The 23,139-nt window shown below is 63.2% G+C and overlaps 1 protein-coding gene across 1 annotated transcript in view; it reads left to right on the top strand.

Annotated features, from left to right (window-relative positions):
• The window catches only part of HUNK (hormonally up-regulated Neu-associated kinase), a 47,301-nt gene extending 24,877 nt beyond the window's left edge, over positions 1–22,424 (top strand). Inside the window, exons 3-11 of the mRNA XM_059686313.1 lie at positions 3,600–3,655; positions 4,936–5,071; positions 5,830–5,957; positions 12,221–12,353; positions 15,066–15,228; positions 16,411–16,494; positions 18,883–18,930; positions 19,818–19,998; positions 21,378–22,424. Coding sequence (XP_059542296.1) covers positions 3,600–3,655; positions 4,936–5,071; positions 5,830–5,957; positions 12,221–12,353; positions 15,066–15,228; positions 16,411–16,494; positions 18,883–18,930; positions 19,818–19,998; positions 21,378–22,009 — 1,561 coding nt within the window. The 3' untranslated portion in view covers positions 22,010–22,424. The remainder of the gene's footprint in view (positions 1–3,599; positions 3,656–4,935; positions 5,072–5,829; positions 5,958–12,220; positions 12,354–15,065; positions 15,229–16,410; positions 16,495–18,882; positions 18,931–19,817; positions 19,999–21,377) is intronic.
• The last annotated feature ends 715 nt before the right edge of the window (positions 22,425–23,139 follow it).

The raw sequence follows: 23,139 nt of genomic DNA on the forward strand, positions 1-23,139 counted from the left end.
GGCCGAGAACATCCCGCTTCCCTCCACCCCGTCCCTTCCTCCTCCTTCCCTCCTCCACCCTGAGCTTCCGGCTTCCTGCCCGGGAGGTACTCTTCTCTCCACAGTCCCTACCCCTCCAGGAAGGGGCTGCCTGACGGGGGCATTAGGGTGAGGTCAGCTCCACCTCCACCACCAGGGGCAAGCCGGGCAGCGGTCAGGCCTTCCTCCCATCCTGGTCAGCGGTCAGGCCTTCCTCCCATCCTGGTCAGCGGTCAGGCCTTCCTTCCATCCTGGTCAGCGGTCAGGCCTTCCTTCCATCCTGGTCAGCGGTCAGGCCTTCCTCCCATCCTGGTCAGCGGTCAGGCCTTCCTCCCATCCTGGTCAGCGGTCAGGCCTTCCTTCCATCCTGGTCAGCGGTCAGACCTTCCTTCCATCCTGGTCAGCGGTCAGACCTTCCTTCCATCCTGGTCAGCGGTCAGGCCTTCCTTCCATCCTGGTCAGCGGTCAGGCCTTCCTTCCATCCTGGTCAGCGGTCAGGCCTTCCTTCCATCCTGGTCAGCGGTCAGGCCTTCCTTCCATCCTGGTCAGCGGTCAGGCCTTCCTCCCATCCTTTTTGGTGATTCAAGAAGGTCTCTCTCAATGTTGTGGCCTCGGGGCTCAGCCGCGGTCATTGCTGAGTGGCTGGGCGCAGGGCCTGAGTGACCACTGTGCTGAGTGGACTGGCAGTGACCTTCAGGCGGTGGGACCCTCCACCCTGCGTGAGGCACCCGGGTGCAGCCATGACCATTCCTGATTGTCACCTCTTAGGAAGGGGAAGAAATACCCAAATCTACTTTAGAAAAATTAGCAGAACTGCCCTGACCGGTTTGGCTCAGTGGACAGAGCGTCGGCCTGTGGACTGAGGGGTCCCAGGTTCGATTCCAGTCAAGGGCATGTACCTTGGTTGCAGGCACATCCCCAGTGGGGGGTGTGCAGGAGGCAGCTGATCGATGTTTCTAACTCTCAGTCCCTCTCCTTCTCCCTTCCTCTCTATAAAAAATCAATAAAATATATATTTTTTAAAAATTAGCAGAACCTTAATCAATAAAGAAAGAGAAAAAATTAGACTGTATTTTTAGAAGACTTTGAGGTTTACACAAACATGGTGCTGAAACTAGAGTCCCCACCCCCTCCCGCGTCGGTTTCCTGTTCCTAAGCTCTGGTGGCCGGGCCTGCTTGTTACACTTGCGGAGCCAGTACTGATACTGTCTGTAGCTGAGGTCCCCGGTCACAGGAGGGCTCACAGGGGACGTGGCCCCTCGGGGTGCTCCGTGCTGCGAGCTGGGTTCTGAGCTCCACCCCCTCCCTCCTCCCAGCCTCTGGCAGCCACGGATGTTCCCCTGGCTCCGTGGACACTGGCTCCGTGGCTTGGCCTTTCCTGGAAGAAAGGGCTCTAATTGGAGTCATGCGGCCGCCGCCTTTCAGACCGCCTCCTCTCACGGTGAAACGCGTGGCAAGTTTCCCCGCCCTCGTGACCGGATGGCGCGCCTTCTCACTGAATGCGAGGCCGCTGTAGACGGGCCGTGGCTCCTGTACCGTCACCATGGAGGGACGCCCTGGTGGCTCCCAGATTTGGGTCCTTGTGAAGAAGCTGCTGAGAACGTCCGAGCCCATGAATTTTCAACGCATTTGGGTAAACACCTAGGCAAACGCCACTTTTAAAAATATCTTAGCCTGGCCGGCGAGGCTCAGTGGTTGAGAACCAACCTATGACCCAGGAGGTCACGGTTGGATCCCGGTCAGGGCACCGGCCTGGGTTGTGGGCTCCATCCCCCCGTGGGGCGTGCAGGAGGCAGCGGATCCACGATTCTCTCTCATCATCAATGTTTCTGTCTCTCCCTCTCCCTCCCTCTCTGAGGTCAATACTAATATATTTTTGAAAACAGGAATTTGGAGCCTGTTTCCTAGAGTCGGGAGGACAGCGTCCTCCCCTTTTCGGGACCGTCGCGGGGAGGAGAGGAGCAAAGGCCAGGGCTGGGTGTCCTCCCTGGGGAGCGAGGCGCACGGTCTGCAGAGGCCACGCGCTCACCTTCCTCCCGCCAGGAGCTCGTTGCCAGGAGCTCGGGGCGGTCGGGCGGTCGTGTGGTCATGGCCGGCCTCTCTCAGGAGCCCAGGCGGACTGGACGGGTAGCAGGAGGGTAACCAGCCCGGAAAGGGGGGAGCCGGGCTCGCTCTGTCCCCCGGGGGCGGGTGGGTTACGGGAATGCAGTGGGCGGGACGGAGTGACTTCCAAAGGGTTGCCTTTTCCTCCTTTGCTACCTCTTCCCGCAACCGCTGTCTCCCTCTCCGCGTTCTCCATGTTCAGTCCCCGCCGACAGCGCCTGCTCACGTGGGTCCTCAGGCCGCCCGCCCGCCCGCCCGCCCGGGGTCGCCCCGGTGGTTGTACCCTCTCGGCAGCCGAGTCTGCGACCTCGCGTCTCACGGCCATGCTTCCCCCGGCTCGCTCTGAAACACGGGCCTCCTTTGTGCCTTCACGGGGCTCCCGGTCCTGCCCGGGAAACAGGTTTCATTGGCTGGGACAAGCGGGGGTGAGGGCGGGGGTGGGGGGTGGTGGTGGGGCCTCCCTGACGGAAACGTGCTGCTTGGGGGTCAGGCAGCCTGGGCTGTTCTGGCTCGTGTGTGTGTGTGTGTGTGTGTGTGTGTGTGTGTGAGCGTGTGTGTGTGTGCTTATGTGTGTACGTGCACACGTGTGTGTGAGCATGTGTGTGAGAGTGTGTGTGTGTGCGTGTGTGTGAGCGTGAGCACCGTATATGCTCGAATAGAAGGTCAGGGTTATAATGTGCCCTGGTGTCCTCAGCAAAGAGGGCGTGCCCCACAGGGAACTGGGGACGTGTCTGCGTGGACGGGGCACAGTGTCAGTTACTTTATTTTCAACAACAAAGTGGGAGCCGGAGAAGACACGTTAACCTGACGTACCGTCACCGGCCAGTTTGGACTCCACACATAGAAGTCAAGTGTTATCTGTGTTCAATTTCCTAAAAAAATATGTTTCAATTGATTTTTAGAGAGAGAGGAAGGGAGAGGGAGAGAGAGAGAAACATCAATGATGAGAGAGAGCCATGGATCCGCCGCCTCCTGCACGCCCCCCACTGGGGATCGCGCCCGATACCCAGGCCTGTGCTCTGACCGGGAAGGGAACTGTGGCCTCCTGGTTCATAGGTTGACGCTCAGCCACTGAACCACCCGGCCGGGCCGTGTTTGGTTCTTTTAAGCCGCTTCCCCGAGTCTGTTCTCTCTCGGGCGGGCGCTGCCCACCGGCTTGCAGCGCGGCCACGATGTCCCCGGCAGTTCAGGCCGCGCTCTCCCCACCCGGTTCGAGCTCACTCCCAGGGCTCAGCATCGTCCCACTTCTTCCCGGAGCTGCAGGGACGGGCTCTGTCCCGGGCGCCTGGCCCTCCGGGGCCCTGGCTGTCGGGTGGGCAGCAGGGACCTCCGTCCGGCTCCGCCTGCATTGCGATCGGCAGGTGCCGAGGGGCAGCCCGGGGCGGGTCCCAGCGGCTCAGGCCCCCTCTCCCTGCAGGAGCGAGGGTGCCGCCGTCACTTCACACCCGGCTGACATGCCCTGTGCTTGTTTGTTTCAGGGACTTGAAGATAGAAAACCTGCTGCTCGACGAGGACAATAACATCAAGCTGATCGGTACGGCGTGTGTGTGTGTGTGTGTGTGTGTGTGTGTGTGTGTGTGTGTGTGTGTGTGTGAGAGAGTCCTCAGTGTGTGCTGATCGGTACGGCGTGTGTGTGTGTGTGTGTGTGTGTGTGTGTGTGTGTGAGAGTCCTCGGTGTGCGCTGTCCCAGCCGCCGGCCTGTTTCCGGACGCCTGACTGAGGGCCGGCTCCCGGGCTGTTTCAGTCCCCAGACAGTCCCCCTTCGTCCCGCCTCGACCTCCAGTATCGAGCCATGGCTTTGAAACGAAGATGAATTTTAAAATAATTTAAACCCAAGAGGAAGGCGAAGTGCTGTGAAAGGACCGTGGGGCTTCTCAGGAGGGAACTGCTGGGTCTGGTGCTGCCGTGGCTTAGCCACACTGTGCCCCACTCGCCGGTGAACGCTGGGCACCGGAACTGGGAACCGCAGTCTCCCTTCTCTGCTTTAAAAAAAAATTATATATTTGTTACTGATTTCAGAGAGAAAGGGAGAGAGAGAAACATCCATGATGAGAGAGAGTCATGGATCGGCTGCCTCCTGCTCGCCCCTCACTGGGGATCGAGCCTGCAACCCGGGCCTGTGCCCTGACCGGGAATCGAACCCTGACCTCCTGGTGACACTCAACCACTGAGCCACGCTGGCCGGCCAGGCTCTTTTCCTTTTATGGTTCCTGCTTTTGATGCTTTAAACACTCATTTCAATGGCAGGTTACATTTCCTGTCACGTTGTGTCAGCTCAGGTGTCGGGCGTAGCGGTCAGCCAGCCATAGACCAGGCCCGTTCCCCTCCATGCCTCCGCCGTCACCCCTCGGCCCGGCAGCTCCGGTCGGCTCCCAAACAGGCTTTTCGGCTCTTTGGGCCCAAAGGGGTCGCGGCAGAAGCTGGGGGTCAGAACCCGGAGTCCCCGACCCTGCGGGAGGGGCTCTGAGAGCCGCTGTCCCTTTGCTAGAACCTTCATGTGGCTCCCAGCCTGTCAGAGCAGCTCAGACCAAGAGCGACTCATGGCCGAGGCTGAGAGAAACAGGTTTAGGGGCCACATTCTTGGGGCTGAGCTGGGTTTGCAGGGAGGCCTGATGGGAGGTGTGTCCGGAGGAGCCAGGGCGCCCCCGCCGCCCCCCTTCTGCCCCGAGACCCGCGTCCACGGTGATCGATGGCGGCCGCCAGCGTTCCGAACGCTCAGCGAGGCCTTAGCCAGGGGGGTTCCCCTTCCTCTGCCTCCTGCCCTCCCTCCCTCGCGTCCACAGTTTTCTGACCCGGAGCGTCCGTCCTTCGCAGACTTCGGACTGAGCAACTGCGCGGGGATCCTGGGCCACTCGGACCCGTTCAGCACGCAGTGCGGCAGCCCCGCCTACGCCGCGCCCGAGCTGCTGGCCAGGAAGAAGTACGGCCCCAAGATCGACGTCTGGTCCATGTGAGTCCCCGCTCGGGAGCCAGCGCCCCTCCCTTCGGAATCCGCGCCTGAGTGATGAGGGCGTTTGGGGTAGAGCAGTGGTTCCCCACCTCCTGGCCCTTTAAATACAGTCCCTCATGTTGTGGCCCAACCATAACATTATTGTCGTGGCTACTTCATCACTGTCATGTTGCTACTGTGATGAATCGTCATGTGAATATCTGATCTGCAGGATGGTCTTAGGCAACCCCTGTGAAAGGGTCGTTCGACCGCCAAAGGGGTCGCGACCCACAGGTTGAGAACCGCTGGGGTAGAGGCTCTGGGACAGGTGTCTAGTGGTTCTTTTTAAAAAAATATGTTTTTATTGATTTCAGAGGGGAAGGGAGAGGAAGAGAGAGAAACATCAATGATAAGAGCGTCATGGATCAGCTGCCTCTCGCATGCCCCCCCCCCCCCCCCCCCGCCCCTGGGATGGAGCCCGCAACGTGCCCTGATGGAGATTCAAACTGTGACCTCCTGGTTCTTCGGTCGACGCTCAACCACTGAGCCACCCGGCCGGGCTTTCGGGCAGCTCTTAGAGGCGCAGACACCTCTGCCGCCCTCCAGTGCCCGGCTGGCTGCTGCACCCTCGCCCCTGCCCTCACTCAGCTGCTTCCGTGTGATGCTGAGGTTCTAGAAGGTTCTGGGAAGGGACAGAACAGGAAGGCGGCCCAGCCCTGCCCTCATTGTCCTGCCCTCCGGGCCTCACTCTGCTCTCGCTCGGCTCGGCTCTCTCTCAGAGGCGTGAACATGTACGCCATGCTGACCGGGACCCTGCCCTTCACCGTGGAGCCGTTCAGCCTGAGGGCTTTGTACCAGAAGATGGTGGACAAGGAGATGAACCCACTTCCCACCCAGCTTTCCACAGGTAAGGCGCCTGCTGCCCCTCGAGGCCTCCAGGGCGGGCGCAGGATAGGTTTTGCGAGGGGTGAGGGCCGCCGTGGCCCGAGGCCTCCCCCAGAGCTGGGACTAGTCCCCAGCGCTTGCGTCTCCCGGCTCCGAACGGCCACGCGGTCACCTCTCCTCCTTCTGTCCCTTCCCATCAGAATTCCCGACAAACTCCTTCCTTCCCCTCACGCGCGGAAAAGGCTCTTAGCGGCTCCGCTGCGGGAATAATTGCGGGCTTGATTGCTGTCAAGCCCACCCGGTGACGTGTTGCCTCGGAAAAGAGCGTTTGCAATCACGTCCTATTGTGTCTTCCTCCCGCTCACGGGGGGAAGCGCTGGTTGTATTCGAGGCTGGCCTGTGGCTTGTTTGAGCCTCTGAGTGTGTGAGCCTCTGAGTGTGTGAGCCTCTGAGTGTGTGAGCCTCTGAGTGCCTGAGCCTCTGAGTGTGTGAGCCTCTGAATGTCTGAGCCTCTGAGTGCGTGAGCCTCTGAGTGCGTGAACCTCTGAGTGTGTGAGCCTCTGAGTGTCTGAGCCTCTGAGTGTCTGAGCCTCTGAGTGTCTGAGCCTCTGAGTGTGTGAGCCTCTGAGTGCGTGAGCCTCTGAGTGCGTGAGCCTCTGAGTGTGTGAGCCTCTGAGTGCGTGAGCCTCTGAGTGCCTGAGCCTCTGAGTGCGTGAGCCTCTGAATGTCTGAGCCTCTGAGTGCGTGAGCCTCTGAGTGCGTGAGCCTCTGAGTGTGTGAGCCTCTGAGTGTCTGAGCCTCTGAGTGTCTGAGCCTCTGAGTGTGTGAGCCTCTGAGTGTGTGAGCCTCTGAGTGTGTGAGCCTCTGAGTGCCTGAGCCTCTGAGTGCGTGAGCCTCTGAATGTCTGAGCCTCTGAGTGCGTGAGCCTCTGAGTGCGTGAGCCTCTGAGTGTGTGAGCCTCTGAGTGTCTGAGCCTCTGAGTGTGTGAGCCTCTGAGTGTCTGAGCCTCTGAGTGTCTGAGCCTCTGAGTGTGTGAGCCTCTGAGTGTGTGAGCCTCTGAGTGTGTGAGCCTCTGAGTGTCTGAGCCTCTGTGTGTGAGCCTCTGAGTGTCTGAGCCTCTGTGTGTGAGCCTCTGAGTGTCTGAGCCTCTGAGTGCGTGAGCCTCTGAGTGCGTGAGCCTCTGAGTGCGTGAGCCTCTGAGTGCGTGAGCCTCTGAATGTCTGAGCCTCTGAGTGCGTGAGCCTCTGAGTGCGTGAGCCTCTGAGTGTGTGAGCCTCTGAGTGTCTGAGCCTCTGAGTGTCTGAGCCTCTGAGTGCGTGAGCCTCTGAGTGCGTGAGCCTCTGAGTGCCTGAGCCTCTGAGTGCCTGAGCCTCTGAGTGTCTGAGCCTCTGAGTGCGTGAGCCTCTGAGTGCGTGAGCCTCTGAGTGTGTGAGCCTCTGAGTGTCTGAGCCTCTGAGTGTCTGAGCCTCTGAGTGCGTGAGCCTCTGAGTGCGTGAGCCTCTGAGTGCCTGAGCCTCTGAGTGCGTGAGCCTCTGAATGTCTGAGCCTCTGAGTGCGTGAGCCTCTGAGTGCGTGAGCCTCTGAGTGCGTGAGCCTCTGAGTGTCTGAGCCTCTGAGTGTGTGAGCCTCTGAGTGTCTGAGCCTCTGAGTGTGTGAGCCTCTGAGTGTGTGAGCCTCTGAGTGTGTGAGCCTCTGAGTGTGTGAGCCTCTGAGTGTGTGAGCCTCTGTGTGTGAGCCTCTGAGTGTCTGAGCCTCTGAGTGCGTGAGCCTCTGAGTGCGTGAGCCTATGAGTGCGTGAGCCTCTGAGTGCGTGAGCCTCTGAGTGCGTGAGCCTCTGAGTGTCTGAGCCTCTGAGTGCGTGAGCCTCTGAGTGCGTGAGCCTCTGAGTGTCTGAGCCTCTGAGTGCGTGAGCCTCTGAGTGCGTGAGCCTCTGAGTGTCTGAGCCTCTGAGTGCGTGAGCCTCTGAGTGCGTGAGCCTCTGAGTGTCTGAGCCTCTGAGTGTCTGAGCCTCTGAGTGTGTGAGCCTCTGAGTGCGTGAGCCTCTGAGTGTGTGAGCCTCTGAGTGTCTGAGCCTCTGAGTGCGTGAGCCTCTGAGTGTGTGAGCCTCTGAGTGTGTGAGCCTCTGAGTGTCTGAGCCTCTGAGTGCGTGAGCCTCTGAGTGCGTGAGCCTCTGAGTGCGTGAGCCTCTGAGTGTCTGAGCCTCTGAGTGTCTGAGCCTCTGAGTGCGTGAGCCTCTGAGTGCGTGAGCCTCTGAGTGTCTGAGCCTCTGAGTGCGTGAGCCTCTGAGTGCGTGAGCCTCTGAGTGCGTGAGCCTCTGAGTGTCTGAGCCTCTGAGTGCGTGAGCCTCTGAGTGCGTGAGCCTCTGAGTGTCTGAGCCTCTGAGTGTCTGAGCCTCTGAGTGTGTGAGCCTCTGAGTGTGTGAGCCTCTGAGTGTCTGAGCCTCTGAGTGTCTGAGCCTCTGAGTGCGTGAGCCTCTGAGTGCGTGAGCCTCTGAGTGTCTGAGCCTCTGAGTGTCTGAGCCTCTGAGTGTCTGAGCCTCTGAGTGTGTGAGCCTCTGAGTGTCTGAGCCTCTGAGTGTCTGAGCCTCTGAGTGCGTGAGCCTCTGAGTGTCTGAGCCTCTGAGTGTCTGAGCCTCTGAGTGCGTGAGCCTCTGAGTGCGTGAGCCTCTGAGTGCGTGAGCCTCTGAGTGCGTGAGCCTCTGAGTGTCTGAGCCTCTGAGTGCGTGAGCCTCTGAGTGTCTGAGCCTCTGAGTGTCTGAGCCTCTGAGTGTGTGAGCCTCTGAGTGTGTGAGCCTCTGAGTGTCTGAGCCTCTGAGTGTCTGAGCCTCTGAGTGCGTGAGCCTCTGAGTGTGTGAGCCTCTGAGTGTCTGAGCCTCTGAGTGTCTGAGCCTCTGAGTGTCTGAGCCTCTGAGTGTGTGAGCCTCTGAGTGTCTGAGCCTCTGAGTGTCTGAGCCTCTGAGTGCGTGAGCCTCTGAGTGTCTGAGCCTCTGAGTGTCTGAGCCTCTGAGTGCGTGAGCCTCTGAGTGTCTGAGCCTCTGAGTGTCTGAGCCTCTGAGTGCGTGAGCCTCTGAGTGTCTGAGCCTCTGAGTGCGTGAGCCTCTGAGTGCGTGAGCCTCTGAGTGTCTGAGCCTCTGAGTGCGTGAGCCTCTGAGTGCGTGAGCCTCTGAGTGTCTGAGCCTCTGAGTGTGTGAGCCTCTGAGTGTGTGAGCCTCTGAGTGTCTGAGCCTCTGAGTGCGTGAGCCTCTGAGTGTGTGAGCCTCTGAGTGTGTGAGCCTCTGAGTGTGTGAGCCTCTGAGTGTCTGAGCCTCTGAGTGCGTGAGCCTCTGAGTGCGTGAGCCTCTGAGTGCGTGAGCTTCTGAGTGCGTGAGCCTCTGAGTGTCTGAGCCTCTGAGTGCGTGAGCCTCTGAGTGCGTGAGCCTCTGAGTGCGTGAGCCTCTGAGTGCGTGAGCCTCTGAGTGTCTGAGCCTCTGAGTGCGTGAGCCTCTGAGTGCGTGAGCCTCTGAGTGCGTGAGCCTCTGAGTGTCTGAGCCTCTGAGTGTCTGAGCCTCTGAGTGTGTGAGCCTCTGAGTGTGTGAGCCTCTGAGTGTCTGAGCCTCTGAGTGTCTGAGCCTCTGAGTGCGTGAGCCTCTGAGTGTGTGAGCCTCTGAGTGTCTGAGCCTCTGAGTGTCTGAGCCTCTGAGTGTCTGAGCCTCTGAGTGTGTGAGCCTCTGAGTGTCTGAGCCTCTGAGTGTGTGAGCCTCTGAGTGTCTGAGCCTCTGAGTGTCTGAGCCTCTGAGTGTGTGAGCCTCTGAGTGTCTGAGCCTCTGAGTGTCTGAGCCTCTGAGTGTGTGAGCCTCTGAGTGTGTGAGCCTCTGAGTGTCTGAGCCTCTGAGTGTGTGAGCCTCTGAGTGTGTGAGCCTCTGAGTGTCTGAGCCTCTGAGTGTCTGAGCCTCTGAGTGTCTGAGCCTCTGAGTGTGTGAACCTCTGAGTGTGTGAGCCTCTGAGTGTCTGAGCCTCTGAGTGTGTGAGCCTCTGAGTGTCTGAGCCTCTGAGTGTCTGAGCCTCTGAGTGTGTGAGCCTCTGAGTGTGTGAGCCTCTGAGTGTCTGAGCCTCTGAGTGTGTGAGCCTCTGAGTGTGTGAGCCTCTGAGTGTGTGAGCCTCTGAGTGTCTGAGCCTCTGAGTGTCTGAGCCTCTGAGTGCGTGAGCCTCTGAGTGTCTGAGCCTCTGAGTGTGTGAGCCTCTGAGTGTGTGAGCCTCTGAGTGTCTGAGCCTCTGAGTGTCTGAGCCTCTGAGTGTGTGAGCCTCTGAGTGTGTGAGCGGGATGAAGGCTTTTAGGTGCACGGACTCCGCTGCCCGATGAGCCGGACCGTCGGTTGCTTGGCAGCAGACGCTCCCACGCCCGCAGTTCACGTTTCAGCCAACAGTTCGCCTCAGGGCTTGGTTTCGGATCCAGTAAATTATACTGTTTATTCTTTTGTGTGGATGACAGTTCACGTTCCCGGTCTCGGGTCGGTGTTGACAGCATCGGACTGGCTCCTTAGAATAAACTCAGCTTTTTCAGTCACAGGAGGTCGGGCATGTGGCTGAAAAAAAAGCCACGACTCCACTTTAACTCATGAAAAGTGGTTAAAAGATGGCATTTTGTTTGACGATTGTTGTGTGTCTGTCCTTGAGTTTATAAGCATCCATGAAGCTGACCCTGAATTGGTTTGCAAAATGGAATCCCAGCGGGAAAGCATTCTGGTCTGAAATGACCTGGTTTGTCTCCACGCGCACCTTCGCCAGGGAGGTGGTGGGGGTGGGTGCGGAGGCGTCGCCTGTGCGGGAGGGAAGTCGCGCTCAGGGAGACGGTCCAGCTCGGAGGGGAGGGAAGTCGCGCTCAGGGGAGACGGTCCAGCTCGGAGTCAGCAGATGTTGAACAAATCGTCATGCTTGGGCTTGGAGCTCTCGGAAACGCTGGGAGGCCTCCAGCTCTGTGGCTGCCCCTCCGCTCAGCCCAGGGTTCGTGGTCACTCAGTGACTCCGAGTGTATCCTGTGCCAGCGCGAGGCGAGGGGCATGCCCGCGCCAGGACAGCAGGAGACAGGACGGGCTCGCTCTCCCCGGCACGGAGCTCTCACAGCCACGGGGAGGCAGATAAACCTGAACCCACAGGTGGGAGGCCTAGAGTGAGAAAATCAGGCACGTCAGGCCACGGAGATGAGAGGAAAGACAGTCATGTATCTTCAAAACAGTTTATTGACTTTAAGGAGAGAGAGAAACATCAGTGATGAGAGAACCACTAAGCGGCTGCCCCCTGCACGCCCCACACTGGGGATTGATCCCCGCAACCTGGCCGGTGCCCTGACCAGGAATCGAACCCTGACCTCCTGGTTAATAGGTCGACGCTCAGCCACTGAGCCGCATCCCGGGCAGCCCCTCTGTCCACGGCTTCGTCCCTCCCTGCAGACACCCGTGGACAGACAGTGCCCGTCACTCGTAAAGTTCAGAGCTGACATGACAGCGACGCCCGTGAGGAAGTGGGAATTCAGTGGCTTTTCCTCGGAAGGTCAGGGGTCGCAGGAAACGGAAGAGCTTTGGAGGGAAGAGAGAAGCGTCTGGGGCCTGGGGGCCTGCTGCCTGACTCAGTGCGTGGACAGCAGGGCGGCCGTGGAGAGGCTTTGGAAGAAAGGACCTGAAAGAATACGCGTGCACCGCCCCTCCCCACCCCTCCCCGCTGCTTCCTGAGCCTCCGCTGTCGCACGATGGGGCCACGTTAGAGCAGTGGTCGGCAAACCGCGGCTCGCGAGCCACATGCGGCTCTTCGGCCCTTGAGTGTGGCTCTTCCACAAAATACCGACTTCTGTGCCTGGGCCACGAAGTTTCAATCGCACTGTATGTGCGCGCCCACACGTGGTATTTTGTGGAAGTGCCACACTCGAGGGGCCAAAGAGCCGCATGTGGCTCGCGAGCCGCAGTTGGCCGACCACTGCGTTAGAGGGTCTGGTTCCAGGCCCTGACCCCTGGTTCCTCTGAGCTCAGGGACCTGCCATGAGAGGAGTGTGTCCGCATTGCTCTCCCATCCCTTCGAGCCGAGACCGGGGTCATCGCTGGGCTCGCTCCGAGGGTGGCACAGGGCACAGGGGCACTGGGCAGTGTGGGCCCCAGATGCAGCTGTTGGACAGCGTCCTAGACCCCGTGGACTTGTGGCCCCGGAGAGCCAGGGGGCGGCTGGGGTGGGGGTGTGGTTGGGAGGCGGGCCCCCTGCCTGAGTCTCCCTGACGTCTGCCTCCCCTGTAACCGGGCGTCTGGGCCGAATGTCTCCCCAGGAGCCGTCAGCTTCCTGCGCTCACTGCTGGAGCCCGACCCCGTGAAGAGGCCCAACATCCAGCAGGCGCTGGCCAACCGCTGGCTGCACGAGAGCCACACGGGCAGGGTGCCCTGTGTCACCTACCCCAACAGGTAGGCCCGGCCCACCCCCTCCCCAACAGGTAGGCCCGCCCCACCCCCTCCCCAGCATGTAGGCCCACCCCCTCCCCACCAGGTAGGCCCGTCCCACCCCCTCCCCAGCAGGTAGGCCCACCCCCTCCCCACCAGGCAGGCCCCACCCATCACCTCCCCACCAGGTAGGCCCCACCCATCACCTCCCCAGCAGGAAGGCCCCACCCATCACCTCCCCAGCAGGTAGGCCCCACCCACCACCTCCCCAGCAGGAAGGCCCCACCCATCACCTCCCCAGCAGGTAGACCCATCACCTCCCCAGCAGGTAGGCCCCACCCATCACCTCCCCAGCAGGAAGGCCCCACCCATCACCTCCCCACCAGGTAGGCCTCACCCATCATCACCTCCCCACCAGGTAGGCCCCACCCATCACCTCCCCACCAGGTAGGCCCCACCCATCACCTCCCCAGCAGGAAGGCCCCACCCATCACCTCCCCAGCAGGTAGACCCATCACCTCCCCAGCAGGTAGGCCTCACCCATCACCTCCCCAGCAGGTAGGCCCCACCCATCACCTCCCCACCAGGTAGGCCCCACCCATCACCTCCCCAGCAGGAAGGCCCCACCCATCACCTCCCCAGCAGGTAGGCCTCACCCATCACCTCCCCAGCAGGTAGGCCCCACCCATCACCTCCCCACCAGGTAGGCCCCACCCATCACCTCCCCACCAGATAGGCCCCATCCATCACCTCCCCACCAGGTAGGCCCCACCCATCACCTCCCCACCAGGTAGGCCCCACCCATCATCTCCCCAGCAGGAAGGCCCCACCCATCACCTCCCCAGCAGGAAGGCCCACCCCCTCCCCAGCAGGAAGGCCAGACACCACAGAGGCCTCCTTGGCCAGACGGGCCAGTCCCCAGAGCCCTGAGTGGTCTGGACAGGAAGTTGTCCGTGACTCTTGAAAACGGTGGCCTCGTGGCTGCCCGCCCCCTCCGCACCCACCCAGCCCAGACACGCCGCCTCCGTGCGCAGGAGGATGTGAGGACGACCGCCCCGCGCCCCGTCGGGCTGCCTGGTGGAGGCGGGGCCTGCCTCCCGTGGATCTCCACGAGGCGAGAGGGAAATGCCGCCACAGGTCAACCTCACAGTTGACGTGCCGGTCAGTCCGCTGGACGTCCGGCCGGACAGCCTCCCGTCCCTCCCGCTAGCTCTGGGTGGAGGGCGGACGGGGAGGTGGTGAGACGGGCAGTTAGACCACAGTGGCCTCCACGCGGACGTCAGAGCTTACTCGTTCCACCTCGCGGTCCGGAACGCTTTCCCGTCGTGTCGTCCAGACGCGGAGAACACAGGCTCAGGGCCGACTGCTGAGGGAGGGAGGCTCCGTGTTGCTGGGTCGGCAGGCAGCGCGGTGCGGAGGGCAGAGCTGTCCTGGTTCTGCAGAGATGGGGTGTCTGCCTGCTCCTGTCCCTCCTCTCGCCGCCGCCCCCAGCCGCACCTGGTGGCGCCCACACCCAAACCGCCCAGTGAGGGGGGCTGACTGAGTGTGCCCACGGGTGGATGGCCAGGGCTAGGTCACCAGGCCGTCATCTGATCGGTCAGGCTGATGCTACGAGGCTGGGGTCTGATTGGCCAAGGTTAGGTGCATGGGCAGGGGTCTGATTGGCCAGGGGCAGGGCCCTGTACCAGGTTGTTTCAGACATTGAGCCTCAGTGTTCAGCGTCTTGGCAATCTTCAAGTCATTGTATTCTTTTTTTTTTAAGTTTTCTAAAACAAAAAGTTTATGTTGATTTGAGAGAGATGAAGAGAAAGAGAGAGAAACATGAATCAACTGCCTCCTGCACGCCCCCTACTGGGGATCGAGCCCACAACCTGGCATGTGCCCTGACCGGGAATCGAACCGCGACCCTCACCCTGTGTAGAGGGCACCTTCACCCTCTGCCGCCGGCGGCTCAGCTGTGCCTGGGCAACGGGATTTACATGTATGATCAATGCTCACCTCTGAGCCACTGCCGGGCGAGTTGATACTGTTGTATGACCTGCGAATGATATAAATTTCCAAATGGCCCCTGGCAGAAAGAGGTTCCTGCAGGCTGCGGTGTTTTAGGAATGACATGTCACAATGGCTGGGGTTTAAAATACTTAGGAAGGAAGGAGAGAAGGGAAGGAGGAAGGAGAGGAAGAAAGGAGTGTTCACATGGCACATCAGCGTTTAGCGTCGTTACACCATCCCCTCGACCTCTGTCTATCTGGCCTTTTCCCGAATGGCAAGTCAGGTGAATGACCGTGGAGCTGTCCCCCGTGTCTGGGCGCCCCTCCCGGGCCTCAGTGGACTGTCCCCGTGTCTGGGCGCCCCTCCCGGGCCTCAGTGGACTGTCCCCCGTGTCTGGGCGCCCCTTCCTGGCCTCAGTGGACTGTCCCCCATGTCTGGGGCGCCCCTCCCAGGCCTCAGTGGACTGTCCCCCGTGTCTGGGCGCCCCTTCCTGGCCTCAGTGGACTGTCCCCCGTGTCTGGGGCGCCCCTCCCAGGCCTCAGTGGACTGTCCCCGTGTCTGGGGCGCCCCTCCCGGGCCTCAGTGGACTGTCCCCCGTGTCTGGGGCGCCCCTTCCGGGCCTCAGTGGACTGTCCCCCGTGTCTGGGCGCCCTTCCGGGCCTCAGTGGACTGTCCCCCGTGTCTGAGCTCCCCTCCCGGGTCCGGGGGGTACGGGGGGAAGAGCTGACGCAGCCCATCCCGCAGGATCTCGCTGGCCGACCTGAGCCCCAGTGTCGTGCTGCACATGACCCAGAAGCTGGGCTACAAGAACAGCGACGTGATCAACACGGTGCTGGCCAACCGCGCCTGCCACATCCTCGCCGTCTACTTCCTCCTGAACAAGAAGCTCGAGCGCTACGTGTCGGGGGTGAGTGGCCTCGTGTCGGTGTCGGGTGAGTGGCCGCGTGTCCGTGTGGGGTGAGTGGCCTCGTGTCCGTGTCGGGGTGAGTGGCCTCGTGTCCATGTCGGGTGAGTGGCCTCGTGTCCGTGTCGGGGTGACTGGCCTCGTGTCCATGTCGGGTGAGTGGCCTCGTGTCCGTGTCGGGGTGAGTGGCCCCGTGTCCGTGTCGGGTGAGTGGCCTCGTGTCCGTGTCGGGGTGAGTGGCCTCGTGTCCGTGTGGGGTGAGTGGCCTCGCGTGTGCGTGTCCCTCCGTGGACAAGGCGCTGGGATGATGGTCTTTCCCCCAGCTGACTCGGGGTCTGTGCTGTGCATTCACCCTGAGGTGAGGCTGGCTGTCCCGAACGGGGGATACGACGGTAGCAAACCACGCCGGCCGGTTTGGCTCAGTGGGTGGAGCATCGGCCCGAGGACTGAAGGGTCCCGGGTTCGATTCTGGTCAAGGGCAGGTACCTCAGTTGCAGGCTCGATCCCTGGCCCTGGTCGGCACACCTGCGGGAAGCAGCTAATCGATGTGTCTCTCACATTGATGTTTCTCTCTGTCTCTCCCTCCCTTCCACTCTCTAAAAAACTCAATGGAAACATGTCCTCGGGTGAGGACTAACAGAAAAGAAAAAGAAAGAAAGAATCAAGAAACGGGCCTTTACTGGGGGGGCCGGCGGGGACGGGGGCTGCGTGTGGGAAGCGAGTAACCCACGTCTGCAGCCTGTGCAGCAGCTCAGAGGGCGTCACCTCCTGGCCCAGACCTGGGCTCGGCGTGCACATCCAGAGGGACTCACTGCACAGCCGGGCGCTGAGGCTGGCGAGGAGCAGGGCCTGCCCGGGACCAGCTTCCCGGCTGAGCTGGTGGAGGAGCAGGGCCGCCCGGGACCGGCTTCCCGGCTGAGCCGCTGGAGGAGCAGGGCCAGCCCGGGACCCACGCTTCCCGGCTGAGCCGCTGGAGGAGCAGGGCCGCCCGGGACCCACGCTTCCCGGCTGAGCCGCTGGAGGAGCAGGGCCAGCGCGGCGTCAGGGCTTCTGCAGGGGCCTGGCTCCGGCTCTGGGGGCTCTCGGCCCAGCGCGGGTTTGAGAATGAGTGACGGCTTAACGGCCGCGGCCACATCTGTGAGGTCAGTGCCCATGAGGTCAGCGCGCTTCCTCTTCTCTTGGTAGAAATCCGACCTGCAGGACGGCGTCGGCTCCAAGGCCCCGCTCTGCCCGGCGGACAGGTGCCGGCCTGGCAGGGAGCCCTGCGAGGTGAGCAGCCGCTTCCCTGGGGGCAGGTGGGGGGAAAGGAAAGTTTCCCGGGACCCGAGCCCCTTCTCAGCATAGAATCGCCAGGGCACTGAGACGGGGTGCCCGGCGCACCCCCACCCGCCCCTCCCGTCCACTCTGGGGTGATGGGGCTTCTGGGGTGCTTCCGAGTCAGGATTCCGGCACCAGCAGGTCCAGGATGGAGATGAGCTTTTGGGAGGCAGGTGGGGCGGTGGCTGAGCGGGCAGGGGGGCGGAGGTGGGGGGCGGACTCCCTGAGCTCCACCCTCAGAGCCTCCTAAACCTCCTCCTGCCCAAGGAAGGTGTCGTGAACCTCGCCTCCTGAGACCAACCCCCACGTTGTTTCTCTGTCTCCTCGTGGCCGCCCCCTCAGCCCAGGGCAGAAACCTGTACTTCTCATTCCTCCCCTCGCCTCAGCGCCAGGCTGTCACCAGGCTCTGCCAACTTGGCTCCTAAAACTCTCCAACCCCTCTCCTGTCCCCATCCCATCCCCCGGTGGGGACCGCTTATCGCCTCCACCCTGGCCCCGCCCCATCGCCTCCACCCTGGCCCCGCCCCTGTCGCCTCCACCCTGGCCCCGCCCCATCGCCTCCACCCTGGCCCCGCCCCATCGCCTCCACTCTGGCCCCGCCCCATCGCCTCCACCCTGGCCCCGCCCCCGTCACCTCCACCCTGGCCCCGCCCCATCGCCTCCACCCTGGCCCCGCCCCATCGCCTCCACCCTGGCCCTGGCCCCGCCCCATCGCCTCCACCCTGGCCCCGCCCCCGTCACCTCCACCCTGGCCCCGCCCCATCGCCTCCACCCTGGCCCCGCCCCTGTCGCCTCCACCCTGGCCCCGCCCCAGCCTCGTAGCTCGCCTGCCCCTAATGGACCCTGTCCCTTCTCTGCTGGAACCTTTGCCGGCTGCCTTCACCCCTTAACCCAAGACAGACACCGGCCGTGGGCACCAGGCGAGGCAGAAATTCACTTCTACCCTTTCCTGCCTCTTGTTTGCATTTGACTCTTTTTAAAAAATATATTTTTATTGATTTCCGAGAGGAAGGGAGGGGGAGAGAGAAACATCAGTGATGAGAGAGAATGATGGATCGGCTGCCTCCTGCACGCCCCACACTGGGCATCGAGCCCTTAGCTCAGGCCTGTGCCCTGACCGGGAATGGAACCGTGATCTCCTGGTTAAAGGTTGGTGCTCACCACTGAGCCACTCTGGCTGGGCCGAATTCCCCCTTTTCGTAAGAATACCAGTCGCACTGCATTGGGGTCCGCCCTGTGACCTCATTTTAACTTGATCGACAGGCTGACACCACCCGGCCTCCTTTAAAAGGCAAAGGACAGCGAGCTGTCACACGCCCCCCGTCCCACCCCCCACCCCCCACCCCCGTCCGCAGGCTGCCCGGGGGACACGCCGGCTCGCCCTGGCCCTGTCGCCCCGTGAGGTCCCGTTCTGAGGACCTGGGGGTCAGGACTCCACCAGGGACTTGGAGTCCCTGTGCCGTCCTCCGTGATGGGGACTGTCGAGGCGAGGACGGGATGTCCACTTCGGGCCTTATTTCAGCATTTCTGACCCTTTTGAAGCGACGTTTCTCGAGCGGTCGGTGCTGTTGGAAATCAGAGCAGCGGGCGCCTGGGGGACCGACGCGGGTTGGGCAGGAGGACGTCTGAGCGCCGGTCGGGTTTGTCTCCTGGGGAGGCTTTGATGTCTGAGAAAACGCACTGACCTGCTTACTCGTCTCCGGAGACGCCCGTGCGCCTCAGACTCGCAAAGAGGCGCCTGGAAAGTAGGGCACCTGCAGCCGCGTCCAGGGTGACCCGGAGTTTGGTTTCTTGTGTGACCACTGGCGTGAATAATTCTCTCACAGGGGCAGGTGCTGGGCTGGGCTAGAGGGGCAGGGGGTGGGCTAGAGGGGCGGGGGGTGGGATAGGTGGGCGGGGGGTGGGCTAGAGGGGCGGGGGGTGGGATAGGTGGGCGGGGGGTGGGCTAGAGGGGCGGGGGGTGGGCCAGAGGGGGGGTGGGCCAGAGGGGGGGCGGGGGGTGGGCTAGAGGGGCGGGGGGTGGGCCAGAGGGGCGGGGGGTGGGTCAGAGGGGCGGGGGGTGGGCTAGAGGGGCGGGGGGTGGGCCAGAGGGGGGGTGGGCCAGAGGGGGGGCGGGGGGTGGGCTAGAGGGGCGGGGGGTGGGCCAGAGGGGCGGGGGGTGGGTCAGAGGGGGGGGCGGGGGGGTGGGCTAGAGGGGCGGGGGGTGGGCCAGAGGGGCGGGGGGTGGGTCAGAGGGGCGGGGGGTGGGCCAGAGGGGCGGGGGGTGGGCTAGAGGGGGCAGGGGGTGGGATAGAGGGGCAGGGGCTGGGCTAGATGGTTGACGGATGCTGCTTTCCACAGGCCTCCCTGGACACCTGGACACGAGACCTTGAATTCCACGTGGGGCAGGTAAGCATGTAGGGGCCTGGACGGCTCAGCGGGAGCCTCCGGGGAATAGCACGCGTCGCGTGTGTGTCTCCCGCGTGGACACCCAGGGGACAGAGTCCCGCAGCCTGTGGACGCAGAGCCCCTCCGCCTTCAGCCCCTCCGCCTTTCCCCTCACCACCCTCACCTGCTGGCACCAGGCCCACCTCGGCGCAGGGTGACCTGCTGACTCGGGCTGCTTCCCACCTTCCTCTACAGCCCGCCCCTCACACCCGCCTCCGAACGCGTGTGACCAAACCCCGGGTGCGTGGCCTGGCCCACCTGACACCTGACTTGCCCGTCACAGGTGCCCCGAGGGCTGGCGGGACTCCGCCTGGGCTCTGGGCTCTGCGCCCGCTGCCAGCTCCCCTTCGTCAGTCACAGGAGGGTTTGTAGAGACTTGGCAGCGGCGATGGCTCGGTGGGGCCGGTTTAAGGACACAATGAAGGGCTCGTGACCATTTCCACCGGGTCGGACACTCCCCGGGCGGCCCAGCTCCTCGCCTTGACAACTCGCAGAGTGTCCCTCCCAGATGCAGGGGCTCCGTTCCCGTTGCAAAGCCGCCGCCATGGCAGAGCTCGGGGCGCCCGTGGGAGGCGGGTCTGCAGAGCCCCTCTGCTTGGCCTTAGTTCGCCCAGCTTGTTCTGGAATCCTCGGCCTCCTAGGGTGACCTTGGCCGGCTGGGGCACCTCACGGTGCAGGTTGCCAGGGGCGACGGGAGCCGAGGTGGCCCGGGCAGGGCGGTGGGGTCCCTGGAGCGCCCCGGCTCTTCGTGGGGAAGCGGGGTCTCAGGTCTGCGCGATGACCTTCCCACGGGAATCGCGCTCCAGGCCCCGCGTGCGTCTCAGCCCGTGTTCGCTTCTGATTTGCAGGACAAAACGCCCAAAGAGCAAGAGAAAAAGGGGGACTTCCTTCCCCGGCCGTGTCCCCAGAAGCTGGAGAAGCACCTGCCGGCGCACAGGCAGCCCCCGGCCTCGCTCCTGACGCAGCTTCAGAGCACCAGGGCCCTGCTGCGCGACCGCAAGGCCGCCAGGCCCGGCCTCCCCGACAGAGGTGGGTGCGCCCGCCGCCCTCAGGCCACCCGCACGCACTGAGCTGCCTGGCCGCCGTGCCCCCCCCCCCCCCCCCAGTGGCCGCCTGGCCGCCGTGCCCCCCCACCCCCCCCCCCCACCCAGTGGCTGCTTGGCTGCCGTGTTCGCTCACGGGTGGCTGCATGGGCCCCAGGGACAGACAGGATCCTGTGCCCGTGGGAAAGCAGAGTTAGTGCACCTGAGGCCACCTGGGAGCAGTACAGTCGAGGTCTGACTATGCTGTCAGCCACCTGGGCAGGAGGGGCCTGAGAAGGCAGAAGTGGGGTACAGTATGGTGGGCACAGAGGTGGGGTGCAGTGGCCTGTCCTGGGCTGTCAGACGTGCAGTGGCGGGAGGAGCCGGGCGCAGCCTGTGTCCAGGAGCGAGGCTGGTTTCCTGGGCCCCACGCCGGGGGCGTTTCTCTCTGTGGGCACCGCCGGCCGACGCGGGCCCCGTCTGCCCAGCTCGGGGCGGGAACCAGGGTGGGCTCATTGCCTTGGACAGAGAGGGCTTCTGTCTGTGTAGTCAGAGCAGGAGGAGGCTCCGCTGAGATCGGGGTCACGAGGGAGCCTTGAGAAGACGCAGGCTGCATACAACATGTATGACCCATAAGGACGTCACGCTAAGTGGGACAAGCCGGTCACTGAAGGACAAACGTGTAGACCCTCTTACAGGAGGGACCTCGAGTGGCCAAGCTCAGGGAGCAGGATGGCGGGGCCCGGGCTGGGGGGGGGGGTAGTGGGGCCCGTGTTAGATTTGCAGGGAGGAGGACTGTCGCGGTGTGACCGTCCCGTACACTGACCTGGACACTTACCGTGCGAGGATGGTCGGCGTGTGTCGTGTGCTTGTCACCACGACGAAGAAGTCGTGAGGGAACGGCCCTCCCAGCACTCGGGCCTCAGGGCTGCCCTGGAGCCTGGGCCTTGTTTAAACCCTCCCCGAGATGTTCCCATTGACCTCTAGAGAGGGGAAGAGAGAGGGAGAGACAGAAACATCTATCGCTGAGAGAGACACACCGATCGGCTGCCCCCTGTACACACCCTGATCAGGGCCTGGGCCGGGGAGGAGCCTGCAGCCGAGGCACGTGCCCTTGATGGGAATCAAACCCGGGACCCGTCGGTGCGCCGGTCAGTGCATAGCCACTGAGCCAGGGCCTGGGACCTTTTATTCAAACGCTCTGCAGGGTCCAGACCTTTCAGCAACCAAGCAATAGCAGATGCCACGCTGGTGCCAGGAGGCAGATCTGTGCCCGTGGCCTCGGTGGCGCCGGTCTCAGCCAGGCTGTGGGCCGAGCCGGCGGGAGGCCCCGAGGTGGTGCCCTCACGGTGCCCTCACCGTGCCCTGTGCTCTCTCCGCGTGCAGATTCCTTCGGCTGCCGCAGTATCTTCCGCAAAACCTCGGACCCCAGTTGTGTGGCTTCCTCTTCCATGGAGTTCATCCCCGGCCCCCCGCCCAGGACCCCCCGCATTGCCAAGAAGCCGGAGCCGCCTCCACAGGGCCCGGGGGGCAGCGGCATCGCCCCCCGAGAGGAGCCGCTGGTGCTAGACATGGTCCGCTCCTTCGAGTCTGTGGAGCGCGAGGACCCGCCGGGCCTGCTGTCCCCGGCCCACCCCTGCAGGGCGCTGGGCTCCCCCGGGGAGCGGGCGCTGTCCCCCTCCCTGCTGCCCCGAAGCCCGTCCCCTCTCCAGACTCCTTTGCATCCCACCCTGGTCTCCTTTGCTCACGAAGAGAACTGCCTCCCGAAAGAGGGGGGCGTGTGCTCCCCTCCTCTGGGTCCCGGTGCTGGTGCCCCGCAGCCCCTGGGGAGCCCCAACTGTGTGAAAAGCCGGGGCCGGTTCCCCATGATGGGCATCGGGCAGATGCTGAGGAAGCGGCACCAGAGCCTGCAGCCCCCCGCGGACAGGCCGCTGGAGGCCAGCCTGCCCCCCCTGCAGCCCGCGGCGCCCGTCAGCCTCCCCTTCAGCATGGCCGAGGCCGTCCAGGGCCAGTGCTAACCGGGCAGCAGCGGGACCGGCCACCCCAGGGAAGCGACGGTACGAGCCCACAGTCCTTCAGGCGAAGGTTCAGGAACTCCAGCCACGCAGCTCCCTCCTGGGGGCGCTGAGCCCCAGGCCCCACGCCTGCTCCACCCCGTCTGGGTCAGAACCTGCAGATGCTGGGATTCCCTAGCAGGTGGGCTGGGGTACAGCCAGTAACGCTCGTTTCCTCGCTCCCCCCGCCCCTCAGTTGGGCTGGGGCGAGCACCTGCATCGGCCCCGGGAGCACCTGCATCGGCCCCGGGAGCACCTGCATCGAGTGCACACCTGCATCGGCCCCGGGAGCACCTGCATCGGCCCCGGGAGCACCTGCATCGGCCCCGGGAGCACCTGCATCGAGTGCACACCTGCATCAGCCCTGGGAGCACCTGCATCAGCCTTGGGAGCACCTGCATCAGCCCTGGGAGCACCTGCATCGGCCCCGGGAGCACCTGCATCGAGTGCACACCTGCATCGGCCCCGGGAGCACCTGCATTGAGTGCACACCTGCATCAGCCCTGGGAGCACCTGCATCAGCCTTGGGAGCACCTGCATCAGCCCTGGGAGCACCTGCATCAGCCTTGGGAGCACCTGCATTGGCCCCGGGGAGCACCTGCATCGAGTGCACACCTGCATCAGCCCCGGGAGCACCTGCATCAGCCTTGGGAGCACCTGCATTGGCCCCGGGGAGCACCTGCATCGAGTGCACACCTGCATCAGCCCCGGGAGCACCTGCATCAGCCTTGGGAGCACCTGCATTGGCCCCGGGGAGCACCTGCATTGAGTGCACACCTGCATCAGCCCCGGGAGCACCTGCATCGGCCCCGGGAGCACCTGCATCAGCCCTGGGAGCACCTGCATCAGCCCCGGGAGCACCTGCATCGGCCCCGGGGAGCACCTGCATCAGCCCGGGGAGCACCTGGATCAGCCCTGGGAGCACCTGCATCGAGTGCACACCTGCATCAGCCCCGGGAGCACCTGCATCGGCCCCGAGATGGCTGTTACCAGGCCCCTCCTCACTGTGCTCTGCTTGCCTCTGGATCACTTTCCCTTTGGCCACGGTCACCGCACGGGGACTGAGGCCGTGTCCTCCAGCCCCTCGTCCAGCC

This window comes from Myotis daubentonii, chromosome 3 (assembly GCF_963259705.1).
Source record: "Myotis daubentonii chromosome 3, mMyoDau2.1, whole genome shotgun sequence".
Classification (NCBI taxonomy): Eukaryota; Metazoa; Chordata; class Mammalia; order Chiroptera; family Vespertilionidae; genus Myotis; species Myotis daubentonii.